Below are 24,236 nucleotides of genomic sequence, written 5' to 3'. Positions count from 1 at the left end.
TCGTCGCTTTTGTTGTCCCCAAATATTCGCTTTGTATAGCCAGTCAAATTCATTTTATGAGCATCGCAATAGTTATTTTGCCCTCCTTTCTTCCAGAAATATGTACATATATTGAAATAATTAATCAAAGCATATATTTCAATATTTTACATCAAATTAAATAATATCTATTTTTATATATTTTTTTCAGATGCCCGTAGCTACTTCCTTGGATAAAGATGCAATTCGTGAAGCATATGAAGATGTACGTTCTGATCTCACAGACACGGAATGGTAAGTATTATTAATGTTTTTCATAATTAATCATAATAATATATAATATTTATTTTTGTAATTCTCTCATTAATAGGGCCGTCTTTAAGTTTGATGGACCTCGTATATTATGTACGGCACGTGGACAATGCTTTGAAGAGTTCCGTAACCAATTCGGTGACAATGAACGTGCATTCGGTTATATTAGAATACAAATGGGTGATGAAATGTCGAAGAGGAAAAAATTCATCTTTCTAACATGGATCGGTCAAGATGTTGGTGTAATTCAACGTGCTAAAATGTCTACAGATAAGGCACTCATTAAGGATGTATTAAATGTAAGACCAATATATATGTAATACATTTCTTATGTGGTTTAAAATAGAATTGATACGATCTCAATTAACTTAGATTTTGATGTGATCGTTTACACTGTAACATTATAATCGAATTATATAAACATACTATCCGGGTTGGAAGTTTTTGTACATTCTATAGAATAATCCAATACAAAAAAATTTAAGTTTAAGCAATTTTAATTAGTTGGAATTTCTATAATATCAGTTATTTTAGTAGGGTTCTTCCCTACTTCCCTGTATTTATTTAATTTTTCCCAAATATTTTATCACTAATCCAAAGTATTTTACGCTTAACAAAATTCTAGCTTATAGAATTTTTTGGCTTATATCCAAAAAAAATTAATGATAAAATTTTTTTTAGTACTCTAAAGAATCTTATTTCTATGTTTTCTAATTTATTCTCAACGCCTTCAATTATTATACTAGCAGCTGTTATAGCTAATTAAAGTTAGTACTTTTCTACCTGTTTGGATATTATTTTGTATAATCCAAATTTTCCTTGTATGTATTTCTCCAAGAACTCAATCCTTTTTTCAGAACAATATTGACTTCAATTATTACTAATACATTAGTTATTAGTTATACACAGACATCTGTAACGTGTCGTTTCAGAGAAAAACCTTACATAGTCAAGGTCAAAATGTTCTTTCTTGAAGACTTCTGAAATAATTAATAGAATTATTAATACTGATGAAAATGTCATATTGTTAGCAGATACTATAGCAATAAATCCAATTGTTGTGATCCATCGATTGCAACAAAATCCCATACTTAATAAAAATACTCTATGTGAAGTGTTTGGACTTTATATTCTTTATTACTTTCAAATACTAGCAAAACTTATTATACAATACTTATTATATTTATTATACACTCACAATCACAGTCCAAATATATGAAGTTATATTACTCCAGATTATGATAAAAGAATATTGATTTCAGAAATCTATCCACCCAAGAGATGTCTTTTCAGCAGGGATGTTCATAATGTTTTAATTACAATGTTTCTGAAAGAGTACGAGTCTATGTCCTAAAGCCATTTTTTTTAATACTACGGATTTTTTTAATACTATCAAGCAAATCTCCCTATGAACCATTCTAGATAGATCAATATGTAATATGAGTGTTGCAAATATGATTTTATAGCACTGACCCCCTCCTGAAACTAATTATTTATTATAATATTGGATCTCTTTTCCAATATATTTATTAGTGAGACCTTGTGAATCAAGTAACCCTAACAACCCTAACACTTTAATAGAACACAAAACTATAACACCTCACTTTAAACATAAATTAATGAAACCTGTATACATTTATTTCTAGAATTTTGCCGTTGAACTACAGGCCGGCGTGGATAATGAATTAGACATTGAACTTTTCCGGGATGCACTTAATCGTGCTGGCGGTGCTAATTATGGAACTGGTGTGCGTGATTTGTAAAACAACTTAATAAATGGGTGTCGCAGCAATAAATATTACTGTAGTAATAAAAATAGATCAAAAATGAAGGATATAAAAATATTTTTTACAGACAACGATCGCTAGGAACAGTAACAATATATCAACAACATTGTACTTTAATTATTAATTAACGTAAAAGAGAAATAATTTTTAGAAATACTTTATAAGAAAAATTAAAAATATATTGAAAATATAAGAAACAAGTAACGAGTCCTGATTAGTTGCTAAGTAAATATTTAAGAAGAAAAAAAAATTCATTGAAATTTTGTTTCAGGAATTAATTTTTATGCACTTTTATATATAGACATATAAAAAAAAATCAATTTAAAAAAACTCAACCAAAATTTTAATAAACTTTTGAAAAATTTCAACGAGATGTTTTTAATTGTAATACAAATCCATTTAAATTTATTAAATTTAACGTTCAGTTTATTACATGAAAGTTATTTTATATTTGATAAGTAATTTTGAGTAGTTACAGAGTGTATCTATACACTAAAATGTTAACTAAAATTTAAAGGGAAAACAAAATAATTATGCATTTTAAGAAATCATTCAATTTTGATATTGTATATTAAGTTGAGAAGTTTCTCTTTACACATGCAAATAAACAGCAATACTCGACATACAATACTCGAAACGAATAAAAGTTAAAATCAAATTAGTTTGTTTTTCTTTAAAAAACAGAAAATTTATGAAATTTATAAAATTGTAGTTTTATATTTTAGCTGCAGTTTGTGGTATAAATTGACAAATTTCCGCTCGACCGCATCATTTTAGTCCTTAATCTATTTACTGCAATCGTTTCATGCCAACATTTTCATTTTCATTTCATATTTAACTTTTGTTTTATTGTAACGTTAATGAGTATTTTAAGGCTTTGAATTTAACGTCTAAAAAGCACTTTATGCAATGCATCAATATCAATTTCCAATGGTGTTTTATTTGATGCGAGTCTTGCAGTTGAGCTGTAAAAACTATATTATTAACATCAAAGTTTTCAATCTAATAGCTTTATTATTAGCATTTACCTTGCAGTCTTTAAAGCTGGCGCTGTTGGCTTATTTGAAGCGCGTGGATTGACCAAAAGACACTTCATCGGTTGTCCATCTAACTGCCGATTATGATACTGATCTACTGCTTTCTCAGCATCTGTTAGAGATTTATAAACAACTTCTGCTATACCGGGACGCACAATGCGAGCATCATACAGTTCACCCACATCTTCGAATAGTTCTTGTATATCAGTCTGGGTAACACTAGTGTGTAAATTGCTCACTACAATACGATAACCGTTTGGCGAGACTTGTGGATGAACCGTTTTTTGTGGGTTTGCAAAAATACCCATTGAAGCATGCGGATCTGGTGTAGTCATTAAACGTGAACGCATTTCATATGATAGATGACTATTTTCTGGATTAAACCGGCGCTGGTACATGCTGGGTGGGCTTTGTTCTCTGACACTCGAACGTAAAATACCTTTAGGCGGTGGTGGTGGTAAGTCGACAGACATTCGTCGTTCTGGCCTTGAGCGTGGAATCTCATATACATCAAATGGTTCAAATTGATCAGAATTGGATCCCCATGAATTTAAGCGTCTAGGTGCAGGTGGCGGAACGTTTGTATGTGTATTATTGTATCCAAATTGTGCTATGTCATTTTTTACAGTGCGACTAAGATGCGATGCGAGTGCATATTCCTCTATAAATTGAATATATGATTTAAAAAGATATGACAAAATAATCTTTACTAGAATTTACCTTGTTCCATTCGTTCCATATTGTCATGATCAACATATCCTAAAGGAACATTAAACATATCAGGCATTCTCTTCATTCGTTGCTTTGCACTTTTGCTGGTTAATCCTAATGATGTAGACCGGCGAATTGGTGCGATTCTTGCTACACGATCTGGGCGATAATTTTGTTTAGTCTGTGATGACATAAAACTGGGACTTGATGCTTGTTTTTGTAACAAACGGTGGCGTACATCACCACAGGCTCTCGAAATTTCAGCAAGTTTATCCCGAGCATCACGTATTTTTGCACGATTTTTTTCTATAATCCTATTACGAGCATCAAACGTACGTGCAGGCGGTTTAAAGTTATTCGGTTTAAAAGTACTACGATTGACCAATTTTTTTTGTGCAGGTTTCCCAGTGGTTCTATAAATCAAGAAAAGAAAAATCAATTATCGCAATCAACGCACCTCACTATCGCCATTTTTTATTTCTTTACTTACGACTTTTTCTTTACTAAACTTCCGATTTGGCGAGTACGTATTATTTCATCTAACGATACATCCATTTTCAAATCTTATTTTAATATAAAATTACGAAAGTATTTTATTAATTTCTATGAAGAATAGTTACTCTTGAACGCTTCTAACAGACTGTAACGCGACACAGAATTTTGACGATTTAAATACTGCCAACTAAAATTATTAAATGTCAAATGAATAAACATTAATAGCAGGGTTGCATATATATACGCTTCTACTCCTAAATTTTATACGCTACCATTGTAAAATTATTTACCTACGAATAGATTAATTTTTTCTGTGAAGGATAAAACAAACTGACAGTTAATATTTTATTTTTCTTACCTACATGAATATAATTAGAATCTCTTTTCACAGGTAGCAATTGCAATAAAAATATTTTTTAGTTAGGTATTGCAAATTCGACAAAAATATTTTTGTTTAAAAGAATTTTGGTAATGAATTTGTGTCAGATATCAATTTTTTGAATTTTGAACTTAAACTCTTATGCATAATTTTTAAATTAATAAAATTTTATGTTTTGACAGAACATATATATGTTTTCAATTGAAAATTGAATTTAAGAGAATTAATTGTTTACACTTCTAATAAACCGTTAATGAAAGAAAAACCTTTTTTATAAGTTGTTAATACATACAGACTAAGCAACATATAATTTGTATATAGTAAATATTCATTATACCCGACTACATATATATAATAAAATAATATCTAAAGTTAATTTTTTAAAAGTTATGTAATTACAAAACAAGATTATTGATATATCTATATATTATACTAAAGCATTTGGAAACAGAGTATTCTTTACCAAAAACAAATTTAAAAAAAAACGTAGGGGCATAAAAAATGAGAGTGGGCGAAAAAAAAACCTATCCCACTTTCCCCGAAATTGATGTTTTAAATGCTTTAACAAATATAATTAACACAGTTAAGATCCCTTTTCTGGGTATTCTCAGAATTAGAAATTTAATTATATGAGTGAACACGAGACCTTGCAAACCGCATAAACTGTCAATGAATTCTGTTTAATAAAGTTTCTAAACTTTCCATTGTTTTCAGAATTCAAGTGGGTAAAAGAGTGTAATAAAAGCAAAGTGACCTTCAGAAATATATTTCTACATTTTCAAGTCTAACTTTGCCGGAACTGCAAATGGTAACTGACTTTACACCAACAGATGTTTTACGTATTGGAAATACAAACGAGTTATTTACACAATTCTATGATATTATAGAGTTTTCGAGTTTTGTACATGGTACAAACTATATTATCGATCATTAGAAATAATTATATATTCTGCATTATTGTTGTTGCAAACTGCTTTGTTTTAAAATATTAACCATAGATCTCCATCAGCTGATTTACAGTAGTAAACATACATATAGTTTTCTCTGTTCTTTAATTTATTGAGGCTGCATTGATTTTTCACTTTATTTCGCATAATGTCCAATGGATTTTGCAATAGAAATGATAATTGAAAAAATATTTCTCTTTTATTTATTAACAAATATTATATATATAAAACTTATGTGCTTTTGTATTCTTCAGTCTTCAAAATAAACCTAAATTCAAATATTCGGATACTTTTGGTTTTTCTAGCTTGTAAAAAAAATCACAGTAAAGTTTATAACTCATTCGATAGTTTGAAAGCAAAAACAGTATTTTAATATATATGTTAATTGAATTTGTTTACAACTACGTTCGTATATTGGGTTACAAGTAATGTACTTGAGTTGTCGGAAAATTATAATTATATCACAAAATTTTTAATTTATACTAAAAATGTTCTGAATAAACTCTCAGAACTTGGCGGAAAATTTTTATTAGTCTAACTTAAGCAGAAATATAATGTTATAGTTAACCATAAAATCTGATGAGGAGTATATTCAAAAATTGAAAGCACGATTCAACTATAGTTCTTGCTACAGTATCTAACTACTTCCACAGAGTTTAATTGTATTGAATGCAGTATTCAGTGAATTCAGTTCAACGGCTAACCCGTTAATAAACTAGGCTTTCAATTTAATGTCTTAAACATAATTGAACTGCATTTCTTTATTACAATGCTTGATGACTGTCACTGTAGTCCAATTTTACGGAATACAGTAATCAGCGATAGTAGTTTAATTGGGCACAGTGTGTTAGTATTTGTGCGTATTGATTTTTGAAATTTTTAGCTACTCAAGCCAGTTAATGGTTTATGCACGTTCCATATAAAAACATTAAGTTATGACTTTGCCAACTTTTCGAAAACGTGGTTAATATTTGACGTGTAACTTGCAATTGATATTACAAGATCCATGCACCAGCTAACTATAAAACCAATACAACACAACTGGCGGTACTAGCATATAACGGCCTTATGCGAGTTCTAGTAAATTGAGGTAAAGTAAACTGAAATTTCCCAGGGATTTTTTGGACTGCACTTATGTATATATTTATTTATTTATTGCATTTATTTATTATTTTTGGTTAAAAGTTTTCAAATTAATTTATTAAACATGTAAAATTATTACAATGTTAATATCTAATTTACCTAATTTTTATATAATTTACTCAACTCGAAATTCTGGTAAATACCAACATTTACTGCCCTACCGACATAATGTACGACATAATGTAACTTGAATACGGCCAACATATGGAAGAATACATATTATTTTACTACGATTTTTGTTTGACTGTGGCATGTGCGAAACTTAATTCGCCGCACTTACTTTGGTTGATTTGGTAGCATTGTTCAGGCATTCATTTTAGTTTCTCGCTCGCCAGAGTTCAGTTCAGTTGGTAAAATTCGTTTATGTAAAATTTGCTGCGTTAGAGGAAATAAATTATAAACGCAGAAATTTTGCATATAACATAATTGTTAAATAATTTTATTTAAATTTAAGTAATAATATACTAATAAACGTGTTTCGAATATAAGTTGTAAAGATAAATCTATATAAATATGCTAAATTCGTAAATTTTCAATGAATTCTGAAACTAAAAAGTGAAAATAAGGCAAGAAACAAGGGAAAAGTAAAAAGGAAAAAAAAGTTTTAGGAGAAAGCAAAACAAAAATAATTAATGTTAAAAATTAAATATATTAATGGGAAACAAAGCATCAAGGAACAGGAATGATATCGAAAAAACAAATACAAATAATTTAGCAAAAAATTTAAGTGCTACAACGACCACAAATTTTTTAGACGAGCAGAGCACAGAAAATCAAAGCTGTAGGAGGTCAAAACATACAAAAGCAACAACAACAGCAAGCGCAGCAGCTGAACAATCAGCTGCACACCAGCGATTACTGTCACAGGTAAAATAAATTATATATTTACAATTTTTTAATATGTCACCAAGTATTTCTCATAATTTTTATTCATTACAATGAGGAAATGAAAATGTCGTAAAAGTAGGGTGAAAGTGGTTAAATTTACGAAATGATTGACATCATTGCTGCTTGCAGCAATACGTTAGGGGTCAACTAACCCTGGCAAAGTGCTGTACTGTTTGCTTTTTTTTTTCTGTCGCCTTATTTATCGTATATTGAGCACCAAAGTATTGTTATTACGATAAAATGCTACCCCTCCTCCCACCAACTTCTAAGTACACATAGCATTGTTTGAGCTGCGTAATTTGCCACTGCGCAGAGAATTAACAAAGTTTTTTTTTTGCTCTAAAATGTTTTGCTGCTAAAATGTCTCGTAGTTAAAATCTGTCAACAAATCAAAGTAAAATTCTATTTTAGTTCTTATTTTAAGATTGAAAAAAAAAAAACAATTACGTTCAAAAAGAACTATTTTTATATTGTATTTTTGCGCTTTTATTATTGTTTTATTTTTGTTTATAAATGCCAAACTTTTGCTATTGAACGCGGTCAATGTTGTTTTTGTTTTGTTTTTTTATTTTTATTTTTATTTTGTCATCTGCATTGTTGTCGCCATTTGTTGTTGTTACTATTATTGTTGTCGGTTTACCATTTACACATTAAAAACTCCACTCAATGACGTTTTTGCTTATTTCGGGCACAGGTTCTAAATTTGGCCTTTCATTTTTAAAATTCATACTGTAAAATGGCTGAGTTGTGATGAGTGATGAGCGGTAAGCAAAAGAAAACTAGTTTGCGGATAAAGTACATTTGTTTTTCTATTAATTGTACGTATACACACAACACACATGAAGAGGAAGAGACATTGTTGACTCTCGTTATGCGTGTATAAGGCGATTAGGTCATCTAAGTTTGCGTGGTGGGCATTAGGAAGAACCATTTTGAAAAATAACCTGCCTAATATTCTTGAAAAAATACTTTAAAGATATTTTAACCATTTTACTTTTGCAATTGTCATGGATTGTCTAAAAAACTGATGAGTATTTGAATGAAAATAAGCCTAAAGGGAAGTGTAAACATGCCTGTGACAATGATCATTTGTTTACTTGAGGTAGTTTTTTTCCAGTCCAATTTTAATGTTTTTTTTTGTTCAATAATTTCTAAATGATTTGTAAATAATTTAAAAATAATTAATGTATTGTTAAATACATTTTTCTTAACCCTTTTGACTATTTTTTGCGTTTGACATAAAATAATATAAGAAATGAGAAAAAGAAATGTTAAGCAGTTTTAATTACGCATTTAAATTATTATTTCTCTATGTATTCCCTAATCGGCCTTGAAATACCTTAAAAATGTTCTGTAAATGAGAAAAAAAATGTAGCATATGCTAGTTTTTTTTTTATAGTGGCACGTTTTGATTAAATATATTACAACCGCAAACAAAATGTTCGCTGAATTTACATTTTCCAAAATTTTAAATGTTTTTAAAAATTTCATCATCATCTCACTTTGTTTAGTTTTATTTTTCTTTTTTTTCTTTAATTATTTTTTATTTATTTATTCTCTTTTAACACGGAACATTTATTTGCCTTGCTGATCATTTATAACCAATGTGATATTTTGTTGTTGTAATTGCTGTAAAGAAAAAAAATTACTATTTTGCACTCACTCATTTCATCATACAATATTGAAAATTTAAGTTCAAAAGATGTAAACAATCTTAAAAGCAATCGGTCATCCCGACTGCACTGATAGCGCTACACAGGTCATAAAAACAACGATAGTAGTGTCTTCTCATTGACTGTATATTTTGTGACTGTATATTAATGTGTTATATATTTTTGAACAGGCTTATTTAATAATAATATACAACTTTTTAAAATACATTTAATATATTATTGTCACCAATATATCGCCTGTAGTCTACAGTCATCTTCAGAGTATTGACCAAAAATTATAGCTGAAATATCTCGACTGTAGTCTATTGTTATCTTCAGGGTAATGACTATTGATTATAATCGAAATACTTCCACTCTGGTCTATATTCATCTGTACCCTATAATCGAAATATTAGTGACAACAAAAAAACTTTATAGTTGAAATACTTCCACTATGATCTATATTCATCTTCAGAGTACTAACTACAGTTTATAGTCATCTTCAGGGTACATTGGTGACAATAAAACATGTTTTTTAAAACGAATTTAATTATTTAAGAATAAAATTTGATTATTAAAACAATAAATTATATTAATAAGTTTCAGTCATTATAACTGAAATTGAATATAGATGCTATATTTGGTTACTATTAATGTGAATCATAAGATGAAAGAGAATATACTACTTATATTTGCTGTCGCTACTCAGCACTCCACAGAAGTGTATTTTTTCTTAGATCTTCTTTCCGTAAATATGTCTTCGATATTAATCACTAAATCAAAAATTCTGACTAATAACACAACACTCATCTATAATAAAGTTTATAAAAAACTCAGCATATATAAAATGAATCAATCATTAGTGTGGATTTTATTATTTTTATTATTTGTTAATTTTATTAAACTGATAGTTTTTGCTCTATCCATAATAAGATTATATTTATTTAAGTTCTTTAAATCACAATGGGACTACCTTTCTTCATCAGCACACAAGTTGTTTCTTTTAATGATTTAGGTTTTTTATTTTAATTTATAAAGTACTTTAGTTGTTATTTCAGAGACAAGTTTCTTTTCATGTTAGTTTTCCTGCACTTTTTAAATGAAATCATTGACTATTCAATGTAAGAAGTACACATTCGTTATACCGAATTGGAATATTTGTTAAATTGGAATATGTTAAATTGGCTACCCGTAATAGTGGACGTTTACTGTATACTTTTTATTTACATTTGCCTAAACGTCTATATATTTACTTTTTTAAAAGCATATTCTCACACAGATTATCTTATCATATTTTTTAAATATTTCTTAGGAACTAAACCAATTAAGCTATAAAAAAGTAATTATGATTACTTATTGGTTTCTGGTATTTAGGGGTCTAGTAAACTACTCTGAATTATTATCAATGAATAGTAATTGTGATCACTTGATAGACTCTGGTATTTTAAGATTCAATAGAATACTAAAAAACTAATAAAAAATTAAAATATCGTAACTTTTTCAACATCAATATCAAATACATTTGAATTACTTTGAACATATTATCGTTAATGCTGTTCTTCTTCCAGAAAAATCGAATTTAAGTTTATTTACAAATAAAATTGGTTTTTAAAATATAAATAATGCAATCGCAAATATAATAGTTATATATTGTGAAGTTCCATTACATCTGTCGTTAAATTATTATTTCTGAATATATTTAATTATTTTATTAAATAATTAAATTTATTTTAATTATTTTATTAAATAATTAAATTTATTTTAATTATTTTATTAAATAATTAAATTTATTACAATATAAATTCAATAAATATTGTATGTAAATATAAATATTTGTACTTCTTAATTAAAAATATAAACTGAAAGATATTATTTACAGTCTTCAAAAATAAAATATACCTACTTTAAAAAATTCCGGCAATTTTAATATAAATATTTTCTTATCTTATTTATATTTGAAATATTATAAATAGGTTTTACGTGATAAGATTTAAGCGATCTTGGCTGATTCATCTTTGATGCAGAAAAATAAATGATGCTTAAAAAACAATATATTTTTGAAGATTGACAAGGGATGGTAAAATATTTTTTGTATTTATTTCTCAGGCCTCCCACGGTGAATTTCAAATATAGTTTTCTATTAGAAATTTTTCAATAATCTTTCAAAGAATCTTTTCAGTGATTGAGAATGTTTCAAAATTTATTGATAACTACTGTTCTGTGAAGATTTTTTAAATAAAGCTTTTTTTTTGTTATCAGATTGATGTATTTTCTCGGGGGTTTAACAATGTATGTATATTTACATCTAATAATTATTTTTATAGTGTAGGTATGACTTTTTATATATTACAATATGCAATTAAAAGTTTAATTCTATTTTCTAGAAGATTCATATTTCATTTAAATATTGCCTTTATCATGTTTTTGCACATTTTAGTCACTGAATAATATATTAGTTATGTAGATAATATATATCTTTGTTTTTATACTAAATATTGAGTGTTTCTGTGATATGTGGGTGCATTCCTAATTTTAGTATTTACCAACATAATTTTATTAAAGGTTTCTCACATATTACCTTAAACCATTGATTTTTTTTAAGAGTTCTATTAAACCACCGATATAATTTTCTAATATTTTTTTAGGTTTTCAAGGATTGTAGCTTTGCACTTTTGTAGAACTGGTCATTTATATTATAAGTAAGCGCTTTTTAAAACATTTGATGAATCTTATTCCAATGCACTAAGAGTAAGGCCGTGTGCAAGTTCGAGTAAATTGTAAATTGAGGGAAATAGTATGTTATGTCGGTATGGCAGTGAATGTTTCGAGTAGGGTAAATTAGGTAAAGTAGGTGTTACCATTGTGGAAATTTTATAAGATGTTTAATAAATAAATTAATAAATTTGAAAACTCTTAACCAAAAATAATAAATAAGGTAATAAATAAATGTTTACATAAGTGCAGTGCAAAAAATCTCTAGGAAATTTCAATTTTCTTTACCTCAATTTACTCGAACTCGCACACGGCCTAAGACGCAGTCCATATTTAGCAGTCTCCACTTATTCCGCAATATATATCACAAGATAAGACATATTTATAGTTAGTTTAATTTTTATTATTGAAATTACGTCAAACTAAAAGAAAAATATTATTGTTTAATAGATTTTTTTTCTTTATCTTTTGTTATTAATTATCATTGTTGTTATTTAGTTTGAAAGGAAAAAAAATTATTTTCTAAAATATTTTTAAAAATTCTTAAAAACGCAAAATACCTGTTGAAAAATAAAATCACTACTCCGTGTATTTTGTTTTTGTATTTGACTTATCAAAGCAAAGCAGTCATTGCGTAGTCAAACAGGATTTTACGTTTTGATAACAAATTCTTCAAGAATTTCGAATTTCAGTTGCGTCTATCATGCCGTTTTATTTGGTTTTGTTTTTGTTTTTGTATTTTCATTTTCTCCACACTTATTTTTAATAAACAAAACGAAAACTTTATACGACGGCAAAAACAAAAACAACAACAACAACAACACTTGAATAGCCACAAACTACTTCCTTGTTCTCGTTGGATGGCTTCGTGAGAGAAAAGAGAGCAAATGCATTTGTGCTCGCGTGCCCAAAACGTAGTATATATCACTTGTGTAAATGCTTGTCGCGCAATATTGAATGATTGAATGAATGAATAGTTTTATGCGCTCAATTGTAAACACGCGCAACAACAATTGCTTGAGTTGAAAACACGCGTTTACTTATTTTTACTTTTTTTTTTGTTACTTTTCAATAGTGTGTGTGGTTGTTGTTGTTTTTTTATTATTATTTGCAACGGCGAAGTTTGTTCTTAATTTCGAACTGAAGGTGTTGCGCGTTTTATTGGCTGCTTACTGCTTACTTGTTAATTACTACAGATTAAGGAACGTTCGAACATATTTCCAATAATTTATAATTTATAAAATTATTTCAAATAAAATAAAACAAAATAAAACAATGTTGAAAGCATAAATGCATGCTTAATGTACATTACGTAGCAGTTTAGTCGTTACTCGTTGCATTCGTTTCTCGTTACATTTCCATTGTCGCTGTACGTGCAGCGGAAAAGTTACATTTTAATAATAATTAATAATAATGTAATTAATAACAACAACAACAAAAAAAATTGTGTTAATTAAAGGTAAAAAAAAAATTATGTGTGTCGAATAGTTTTTATTAAGCGGAAACTTTAAAAAAAATTGAATAGTGTTAATTTTTTCAATTGTAAAATATCACTGGAGAACTAATAAATTCTTCATTAACTAGAATTTTATAATATATCTATCTTAATTAATTAATTAACAAAAATTTTAAAAATTAACATTTATCATAAACTCAATGCTAAATATTCTAAATAACAATCCATAATAGTTCCTGCTTACTTTTAATGTGGAAAAAAGAAATCATGTTTGTTTCTGGTTCGAATATGTTAAATTCAATTAATAAATATATTTTCAAAATTAAAATTAATTAAATACAATTCAAATTTGTAAAAAACAAACAAATGTCTATACCTCGTTTATATTCTGTACTTTGATTTTACTTGAATTTCTAATCGCACCGTCACCATGTCTGATGCCAAAAGTTCATTAAATAATTTTATATAGAAACTCGGTTATGGCTTATCAGTCATAGAAAAAATTATATACAACGCGTAAACATATGTGACAAACTCATAAACTTATATATATAGAGTTTATTTACTTGGCCTTGGTCTAATTTATACCGGTGATCACATTATTGTTTTATATATATTTATATTGTTATAAGTTATTGCGATAAAATTTATTTAGATATTTATTATTGATATTTTTATTCAATTAAACAATAAGAAATTGTAGAAAATAGTGCAAGAGTATTGGTTATAGACGATTAAAATCTACAAATAATTCAATAACTTTAGAATAAAACCTTAGACCGTTTGCGACTTCGAAGAAATTGAGGTAAAGTAAATTAAAATTTCCTAGGGATTTTTTGCACTGCACTTATGTAAACATTTATTTATTTATTTATTAAACATTTTATACAATTTTTATCTAATTTACCCTATTCGAAATTCTGGTAAATACCAACATACGCTGCTATACCGACATAATGTACTATTTTTCTCAATTTACCATCACTCGCACACGGCCTTAGTATAACTTAAAAGGGAACTTTTTCCAAAAATAAGTTTGGAATAAAAATGAGAATAAAGCCTTAATATCGTTTTAACGAATAGATCTGTATCAAAATGATCTGTTCTGTATAAAATTTGTATTCATTAACAAATTTGTATTCATTCGTTTGTCCCAAAACGACTACTCCATCTCATCACTGTAGTAGAAAACTAATTCCGTTTTGACTGTGAGGACCGGTTGTATATAATCCAATTTGCATTTTGGTGCATAATTTAATATATAACTTCAATATCTTTGAGTTCCTTGTGAAATGTAGCGTTTCAAATCATATATATTTGTTATACATGGGCACTACATAATAGATTCAATCAATATCATGCATCTATTGGCTTAAGCTGTTACACAAAATTCACAACTCACAGAATGTTTTTTATAAGTATCAAAATCATGTAAAGATAATGTTATAGATAGATAAATAGATGAATATCGCTAAAGCTATTGATTTATCATATTGCTTGAGAATATACATAGTAGCATAAAACTGATATACTAATAGAGAAACAGACAGACATACAAGAACATCATTAATAAAATACTAAAATACAGATAGAGTAACAAATAGGCAAATATATAGATGAATTTTGCTCCATCGATTGGTCTTGTCAGTCTCTTTAAGAATGTATACAGTAGCCGAAAAAAGAAAAAGAGATAGACAGGAGAATGTGTATAACGAAATAATGATTTGATAAATCATTCTGTTCAAAAAAACGTGCCTTACCTCTCCTTTTCTTCGCTAAAGCCATTTTGAAGAACTTAACACACGATTTTCACACTATTCGTAAAACATTACTGATACAATTGGGTTAACGACTTCATTTGTTTGAACCTTATCAAGTTATCAAGCTTTTACATTAAACTGATATTGATAGCATAACATTCTATAGAGAACTAAAAAAACATTATTATGCATATCAATTAATTTCAATCTGTTTTGAAATTTGTTATATAATTTTAAAATATTATTTTAACGGTTTTAAACAAACTACTTTCGAAGGAGCTGATGATAAAAATACGCACTTACCCATTCAGGTGCTATTTAATATTTTCAAAAGATGAACATTTTAATGGAGATAATGGCAAAGTAAATGGAGATGCCAGTAAATTCAAATTAGTTTATTAATTTGTATCAACTTGGAGCACAGTGGCATATAGTATTTATAAAAAAAATTTTTTAAAGTATATAAGAATTATAAATTCGTTAATAAGTAGTTTTGAAACTACACTATTTTAATTGTACTAAATCAGATCTAGTTATTTTTAAAATTAGTCACCATGAAAACATATATAGTGGTCATAAAAAAAATCCGGTTGAACTTCATCATTATATATATACTATATAATAAATAAATATCACGAATATCTAAACATGTTTTCATATGTGAAATTAATATATGAAATTTACCCCTATATTTTGAATATTAAACCCATGTTGTGGATAGTTTTGGAATTCGTTTTCACTTTACTACATCTCATTTTTTTCATTTCCCATTAAGCATATACTTTTTATTGTATCTCTTTTGTTTCCTGCTTATCGAAAATTTCAAGATTTGTCTAACCACTTGGATTGCAACAAGATATGTATTTAGACTTAACAATTTTGTGATTTTCCATAAGTTTTTCCATTATTTCGTCGAAGGTGGATGGTGATCTCAATTGGGTGTACGAACTTTTAGCGTAATTTCCACTCATTTATTCCATTTTCCACTAATCGTTATCTTTCTATCTTAACCTTTTTGTAATCTTTCCTAATGTTTTTAAGTGTTACTTATCAGGTTCTTTACAAAAGTTGAAATCTTATGGATTGCAACTATGTATGGATTTTGCGTCCATAATCTCCAAAATTAGAGAAAGGAGAAAGACTCCAAAATTAAAAAATTTGTTAAAATCAAAGTTACATTTATAGTTATGTGTCGATATACATATTTATGTTTATTCTGAAATTTAAAAGTACATTATTATTATGAGAGTTTAATACATTTATTAAGATATAAACGAAATAAAAACATATGTGAAGATTATAATACTTGGTTGTTACTATCTATATTAAGGACGCTTTCATCATTTACCTAAGATATGCATTTCGGGCTGCTATTTTGTTGTTATTTAATATGTATTCATCAGGTATACCTACCTGCTATATTTATCTACCTTTAAATACACTTTAAACAGTAACGTAAATAAGTATTACAAAACTGTTTGGAACAATTATTTTTGGTTCATTTATTTTCTCGTCCTAGTTATTATCTTCTCTGAACTGCTTTGGTGCACTTGGTAATAAATAATAGATAAATCATAGTAACTAAAATTGAAATATCATTAAGATTTGTACTGCATCGTATCTAATCTGTACCAGCTGACGTTTTTTTTTTGGCGCGATTTTTTTGGGTAGTTCTCTCATCTATTGTTTACCTGATTAAATTGATTTGCATTACCTAGATCTATATATAAACAACGTAAAATTAATTATCGCTAAAACAGTAAAGTATAAAAAGAAGTTAGAGAAAAAGAGAGAGAAAGTGAGAGGGGAAGAGATTTGGTGAGAGAGACACAAATGTCTAGAACTTTCAACAGTTCTTTAACCCTGAACTAGTCATCTATATCATCCCACTGTTATTCAGAGTGGAACTTTAATTATCGTTTTGCGATTAGAGAAAGAGGAACTTTAAAAAGGTATTAAAAAGTTAGAGTTAAAAAATTGAAGTGTATTTCAACTGTACATATAAACTAATAATAATTTTTATATAATTTATTTAAAAAAGTGTTTGTATTAATAATGACTTAACTGTTTAAAGAACCCGATTTTAACGTAATTTTTTTTTATATAAAAAAATTATACATTTGAGTGAGTTGAACTTTGTTTCTTGCCTGCCAAATGCTTGCTTACCAACTTTTAAAATGTTAACTTCTAAATGTTAACTTTTTGCGTTATTAGTTTAAATCCAAAAAAAAGAACTGAGTTGAATGCATTTCATAATATAGAGAGTGCTTAAGTATATGTGGCTTTATACACGTATCTCTATCTGAAAGTTGAAAATATACTTAAGTTTGTATGTATGTTTGTAAGGGAAAATAGCTAGAAGTGTTTTGCAATTTCTTTGTTTTTGTTTATCAACGCAAATAATTTTTTTTAATTTTAGGTGACGCATAAGTTCACGTCATTTATTTTGTTAAAGCATTTTTGTCTTCAGATAAATAAATAAATAAATAAATATTTTTTTTAAAAGTTTTTTTAAAAATTATTTAATTTGATTTATTAAAATTACAGTCTTCTTTTTGGAGTTTGGGCAGTTTAAGTGGTCGACTTAATTGGAGTTTTAGTGGTATTCCCAAAGGTTCTTTCCGCAATCGCAATAAATCCAGCCGCAAGAGGTAGTATGACTAAGCGTATTTCTCTTTCTATTAAATATACTAAGTAATTTTTTTTTTGATTAATTTCAATTTAGCCTAACATCGTTACAACAGCGACGTGCTAAGACTACATGGCATAAACCGCTCACAAATGCCATTTTCAATACGCATTTCAAAGAGTTAAGTCGCAACGAGGAATTCTTCATTGAAAATTTGATTGCCAAGGGTGCATTCGGCGTAGTTTTTAAAGTTGTCGATAAGCGTGAGGCAGCTGATAAACATGATTCGCAGGTTACGAAGACATACGCATTGAAAGTGTTGAAGAAATCAAAAGTGAATAATGCATAAATAATTATTTCTTTACAACAATAATTTACTTATCTTTAATTGTTGCAGATTATAGCAGAAAATAGCGTACAGCAAATTAAAGACGAAGCTGATATACAAAAACTTTGTGGTCATCATCCTTTCATAGTTCAACAACTTGATTCTTGGCAAAACAGACGCAATCTACACATACGTACGTTTCTTCTATTCGTTTTATTTTATTAAAAAATCATATGTTCATATTATAAATATTTTTTATTTGTTTACAGTTTCTGAATACGTACCAAACGGTGAACTTTTTTCCAAAATTGCTCAATTTTCCATTGACTTAATCCGTTTATATTTGGCTGAAATTGCACTAGCCATTGGTATGTATATTTACTATATAAAACAAAAATATTTATTGCTACAAAATAATAAATATAGGATAAGTTGTATAAGCATAACTTTTAAAGTTTTTGTAGATATAGTTTCTAGGATATTGAATGTATTTTGAGATATATGGTGTTTTAAAAGCATGTACTACAGCACATATCGAACATAATACCTTCACCCTAAAGTTAAAGCACTGGTACCTAAAGTTAGGGCACTTTAATACAAAATACCTGTTGTTATATTTCTGCCCAAAACGCAGCTATACTCCTTATGACGTCAACAATATTAGGAATTCTCCTGATGAAAGCAAAAGCGAATTTGCCGCTCGAAATATAAGTTAATATTCTTAAAAAAATAATACCGGCTTTAAAATAATTTCGACTTAATAACTGAAAAATTAAAAACAAAATCAACAAACCGTTTTTATCTCCCAATTCACACACCAATTTGAGCTCTATAGTTCAATGGCTTTGTTCCATTAAATTAAATTGGTTCTTTTTCCATGGCTCATGGCTTCATTAGACATGAACAAACCAAAGCAATATCATTTCTCAATAACCCCTCATCCTCCTCTTTCACATACCACATCTTAACCCTTGTATACATCTAGAATCTATTTATGTTTTTTGTTCTACAAACTGCAGGTTTCCACAGTAATAAAAAAATTTAAGTAAATGGTTTATGAGATATTTTTGAGTTGATCGTCTGTTTGCTTGTCTATTGACTAATTTACTGTCTGGAGCTTTTAATGTCGGCAAATTAGACTTTTAGTACTTTACTGCTTTGATACACATACCTACATTTCTACACTTCCTTATCTCTACCATTTTACTGCTATAATTTTATATTTCTGTGCTTCTATGTATATACAGAAGTATAATTCTATACTTTTATAGAAGCTCTTCTATATTTTTATAGTTTAATATTTCTATACGCCTGGGATTTACCAATGAATGTGTATCTAATTTGCTCTAGTACTCTAGTACATTTGCTCTAGTAAGTACAGAATGTTTTGACAGTACATTCTGTACTTTTATATTTTTGCTCTAGACTTCTGTACTTCTAAATTATATATATAAAAAAAACTAATAGGAGTGTTCTTTCTCATTGTAATTAATAATATTTGAATTACAGTTAATATTGAAAATTGTAAAAAAAAATAATAACTTTGAGAGTTCAGATATTACAATTACGTTCGTCATTATATTATATATATATATGTAAAGAATAGGATTAATTTCACTATTTTTATAAATAAGAATAAAGAATTATATCAAAAAAAAAAATACCAAAATACCAAAACTGGATAGTCTTGCTAATATATATATTTTTGGGTGCTTCTCTATTATCACCATTGCCAAGACTTCCATGTCAGTGTTTGTTTGCCTTGACGTTCGTTTCCAAACGTCACAATTCCAATCTTGCCTTCTCCATCTTATTCCTCCATATCTACCTTTTTTAGTTATACTTAAACTAATCAATATTCTAAATTTTTTCTATACTTTATATAGAATTTTATATTTATATTTAATGCTAATTCTTTTTTTTGATTTTTTCAGACTTCTTACATAACGCCGGCATTATATACCGTGATGCTAAACCTGAAAATATTCTACTGACAAATAACTATCATATAAAACTAACTGACTTTGGTCTCAGCAAGTGGCTTAAATTGGGAGCAACTACAAAAACCATGTGCGGCACTTTTCAATACATGGGTACGAACTTTTTTTCAAAGAATTAAAAAATCCAATAATCTAACCCTACTGTGTAAAGGATAACTGAAATGCAATGAACCAAAATTAAAATTATTTACCTAACAAATTATTTAACAATAGCTGCAGAAACACAAAACAAAAAAATAATAATTTTTCTCCATAAGCTGTGTACAAATTTACAGTGTGAAACTTAATTTCTGCTTCAGATTTAAATTTTTAAGCAGCCCTAAACAATCTTACGTATCTTGTACAAAAAAAAACCTAGTAACTAAGTCAATATATTAGTTCTTAAAATATATTACACCCTATATCCGCAATACTTAAAATTTACGTTTCTCAAAATGAATGCACGTTCACAAGTTTTTGACTTAACCATGGAGGGGCGTCAAGTTGATGAAGCTGTTGCTAGCATATTTCACACGGTGCTCTTTCATCGTTGCCTAGGCAAATACATGTACACTGGTGATGCACAATACTCCATTGGCACCGTCGGCTACACCGACGTCGATTGTGATTTCATTGATTTCACTTATGTCTGCTGCACATCTGAAACTCTCAGCCGCACTGTCAAACGTGCCATAAATATTTTCAGTGAAAAATTACGCTCAAATGAGAGTTGCGGCTCCGGGCAAATAAGTCTAGAGTTCTTTCAGAAGAAAAAATCACGCTGGCCGTTCCAGCAGGAATGTATACCATGGGAAGTATGGACCATACATTTAGATCTCATTAAGTATGAAAATGAAGACGATCGTCAAATGTGTCGAGAGAATGTATCCGATTTATTGACAGAGAAAGTTATATACATAACGGAGTTAATGAATCGACATGATTATGTACCCAAAACACCTAGTCAAAGTGAACTGAATCTAATATTCGATACATCATATCCGGATATTCAACCATATCTATTTAAGTTCGATTATTCCACAACTGGTTCGAGCGCACCATCAGTTGGAAATGCCATGAAGAAAATTATAAAAGAGACGCTCGCGTTGTGACTGCATGTGATGGTGACGGGTGATGGGTCAACATTGAGAACCACGACTTCGATTGTTGACTACGATGACGGTGTGCTGCGTGGGAAATGTGTAAATGACGAAACAAGTATTATGTTAACTCAAGTATGCGAACATGATGACAATGATAAGGATTATGAGAATTTCTATCAAATTCAAATGAAGAAACGTGAAGTTTATAAACCAACTTGTGTTGATAGGTCTACGATTGATGATCTCAAATCCATGCTGACCGCAATGGGAGGTTTAATTTTATTAGTTTTGTGTCATCATAATCGCTTAGATTCATTTTAGTTGAATATTTCAAGCTAATTTCAAGAATAAGACAAAGAGAGACGGCTAACATTATAGTTTTATATATTACTCAACATTTTTAGTATAATATTTTTAGTATAATATTTTTTTATTTATGTATATTTAAAGTTTTTTTTTTACAATTTACCAATAAATGTTTTAATGTTTGTATTACACTAACATAAAATTTTATTTATTTTATATAAAAATAAAATGATGTGTGGACAGAATTGTTTGTTTCAAATTGAAAATACAAAGCACATGTTTATAGTTTTTTTAATGAAAATATTTTATGTTAAAAGTAATTCACTATAAATAAGAAATAAAACAAATATGTTATATATGTAAAATTATTAATAATATTTTCACAAAAACTTTTCTTTAACAAATCTACTAAAACATGAGTACCTAATATTTAATTTTATATTTTAATATCATGCTTAAAATAAATACGAATAAATTATTTATAATTTGTATTTATATTTGTGATTTATTGTTTTTCATATTGATGTAATATGTAATATAGAGAAGAAAGTGATATAAGCAAATTATGTATGGCAAAGAATGGAATGTTGTTATATGATAGAGAATGAATATATATTTATATGTAATTTTCAATTAAAAACAATAATATAGTTAATAATTTTGCAATATTTATTATTAAGTAGTTACAATAACATAATTTCTCATTCATAAATATCAGATATTAATGTGTATTAAGAATCTGTCCCAACGTACATTTTTTAAACAAGAAATAAACGCTAAACTAGTGTTTTATATACGAGTATATAAATTTTTCTCATTAAAACTTTAAATTATACTTTTCAAAATAAATAGAAAAATCAAAATTTCATCTGAAACAATAATCATTTAAGATAATTTTATTTAATTTAGTTTATAAGAGTTTTTAGTACGTATGTTTGCACATTTTACAATGAATATGGGAACATTTACACCGAGACAAAATCATTTTAAAAGAAAATTTTTAAGGAGCAAGAAATTTTATTAAAAAAAAAACTTATTTCGAAAACCTATATACAAATTATTTTGAATATAAAAAAGAATGTAATGTAAAAGTAAAAGTATTTGGAAAGTTTAAATGTTGTTTATATATATGAGAAGAATCAAATGTTTTACTTATACGCAAAATCTGAAAAAATTATTAAGTGTATTTGTTTACTAATAATCACTAATAAATAATGTAGGAGTTTATACAAAATTGTGATTTGAGATTATTACTTGTATGATATATATATGCAATTGGCGTGCAACGACATATATATACTTTTTTTGCATATTGAAAAACACCAAAAACAAAAAACAATCCTTCAAAAAATCTAACCAAGAATTTTGCCTATGACACATCCATCCGCTGTTTATTTTGGCATTAAGCCTTTAAAGTATATATGTCAAATTACCCAAATATTATTTTGAAACCTATTTACTGTAACATATAAGAGAACCTAATTTTTATAGCATAGTTAACAGCAGAACCATTAATAATGTATGTAACTACCTAGTCTATAAGTTTTCATAAATTTATTTTTTAAGCGTTTCACTTAAGTTAAGATTTAATATATTTTACAAACAAAAAAAAAGAAATTATTTAAAAAATTGTGATTCATAATATTAATGAGAAAAGCTTTCTTTTGTATTTAGTAAATAAAAACTGTAGTACTGTACATGTAAATTTAGTAATATAATTTTAATTTAATATTAAATTTACAGAATAATACAAGCATATAAGCTAAGAGAACTTACTTTAATGTAGTGTTGTATTGAACGTTTTTAATAAATATATTGAATATTTTGCTAAAGAAAAGATTAAATTATTATTTATAAGTAGGTCTAGCAGAGAAAATGATGTTTAATGTGATTTGTTCTCTAAAGTACTTGTAAAAGAAAAAAAAACACTATTAAATAAAATGAAAAAGAATGTATGTAAATATTTAAAAAATAAAAAGAAACAAAATATATTGTATAATTATCCTTCATACGGCTCGTTGTTGTTTTTATTTTTGTTGTCCACCTTGTTGTAAGTCCACCTTGTTTATTTTAAGTTTTTAAACCTTTTTATTTTTCAGGTAAGTAGTAAAAATATTATTTTTTATTTTATTTTCAGCACCGGAAATACTACGTGGAGAGACCTATGGGCATGCAGTAGATTGGTGGTCAATGGGAGTTATAGTTTGTCAAATGTTCACACAAAAGGTAAGTTTTTTCAACTACTTAATAATAATATTGTTACGAAAAGAATACCTATTTTAAAATAGCATATTAAAATTTTAAATATTAATATTTTTTTAAAATAAAATAATTTCCATCATTAAAAAAAAAAATTCTTATAAAAAATCTTCTTCACTATGACACCTTTTTTCTATACAAAAGAGTAGATAACTTAACCAATCACAATTTCCCAGGCACGTCCATTTGACAACAGTTTTCTGGTAAATTATATTTTTCTGAACAACCTAAAAATTTTTATGAGATATCGGACTTCGAAGTTAAAAATTATTATTTATTTAATTTTTATATATAACAAGTATGTACGTCTATATTTTGTTACCAGTTGTTTGTGTAATCAAATTGGAAATTGGCGTTAGATGGCTTTAATGTAA

At 27.5% G+C, this 24,236-nt stretch overlaps 4 protein-coding genes across 8 annotated transcripts in view; 3 read left to right on the top strand and 1 right to left on the bottom strand.

The window, feature by feature from the left end:
- Nucleotides 1-24,236, top strand: part of LOC119671380 (serine/threonine-protein kinase S6KL-like) — a 93,627-nt gene that overhangs the window by 24,678 nt on the left and 44,713 nt on the right. Inside the window, exons 1-7 of one of the 2 annotated variants that reach the window (XM_038081985.1) lie at nt 7,371-7,657; nt 17,806-17,909; nt 17,984-18,221; nt 18,285-18,408; nt 18,485-18,583; nt 20,150-20,308; nt 23,741-23,829. In XM_038081985.1, the coding sequence (XP_037937913.1) occupies nt 7,445-7,657; nt 17,806-17,909; nt 17,984-18,221; nt 18,285-18,408; nt 18,485-18,583; nt 20,150-20,308; nt 23,741-23,829 (1,026 nt within the window). In that variant the 5' untranslated portion in view covers nt 7,371-7,444. Of the gene's footprint in view, nt 1-7,370; nt 7,658-17,805; nt 17,910-17,983; nt 18,222-18,284; nt 18,409-18,484; nt 18,584-20,149; nt 20,309-23,740; nt 23,830-24,236 lie in introns of those variants that run through there. The other variant, XM_038081986.1, reaches the window with a different exon arrangement.
- LOC119671384 (coactosin-like protein) lies at nt 188-2,090 on the top strand. Its single transcript, XM_038081993.1, has 3 exons — nt 188-273; nt 350-590; nt 1,938-2,090. The coding sequence occupies exons 1-3, from the start codon at nt 191-193 to the stop codon at nt 2,052-2,054; spliced, it is 441 nt and encodes a 146-aa protein (XP_037937921.1). The 5' UTR covers nt 188-190; the 3' UTR covers nt 2,055-2,090.
- LOC119671382 (polymerase delta-interacting protein 3) lies at nt 2,454-4,755 on the bottom strand. 4 transcript variants are annotated; one of them, XM_038081991.1, is made up of 5 exons: nt 4,680-4,755; nt 4,317-4,508; nt 3,836-4,239; nt 3,107-3,776; nt 2,962-3,043 (listed from the first exon to the last, which is right to left on the bottom strand). In XM_038081991.1, exons 2-5 carry the CDS (start codon nt 4,379-4,381, stop codon nt 2,962-2,964), a joined length of 1,221 nt encoding a protein of 406 aa, XP_037937919.1. In that variant the 5' UTR covers nt 4,382-4,508; nt 4,680-4,755. The 4 variants fall into 4 exon arrangements, with proteins under 4 accessions (XP_037937918.1, XP_037937919.1, XP_037937917.1 ...); XM_038081989.1 differs by having other exon boundaries at nt 4,317-4,611; nt 4,684-4,744; XM_038081988.1 differs by having other exon boundaries at nt 4,317-4,611; nt 4,680-4,741.
- Nucleotides 20,336-21,688, top strand: LOC119671383 (autophagy-related protein 101). Its single transcript, XM_038081992.1, has one exon. The coding sequence runs from the start codon at nt 20,650-20,652 to the stop codon at nt 21,304-21,306; it is 657 nt and encodes a 218-aa protein (XP_037937920.1). The 5' UTR covers nt 20,336-20,649; the 3' UTR covers nt 21,307-21,688.

Source organism: Teleopsis dalmanni, chromosome 1 (assembly GCF_002237135.1).
Source record: "Teleopsis dalmanni isolate 2A chromosome 1, ASM223713v2, whole genome shotgun sequence".
NCBI lineage: Eukaryota > Metazoa > Arthropoda > Insecta > Diptera > Diopsidae > Teleopsis > Teleopsis dalmanni.
Note: the sequence above shows the minus strand (reverse complement) of the source record. Positions and strands in the feature narration are given on the sequence as shown.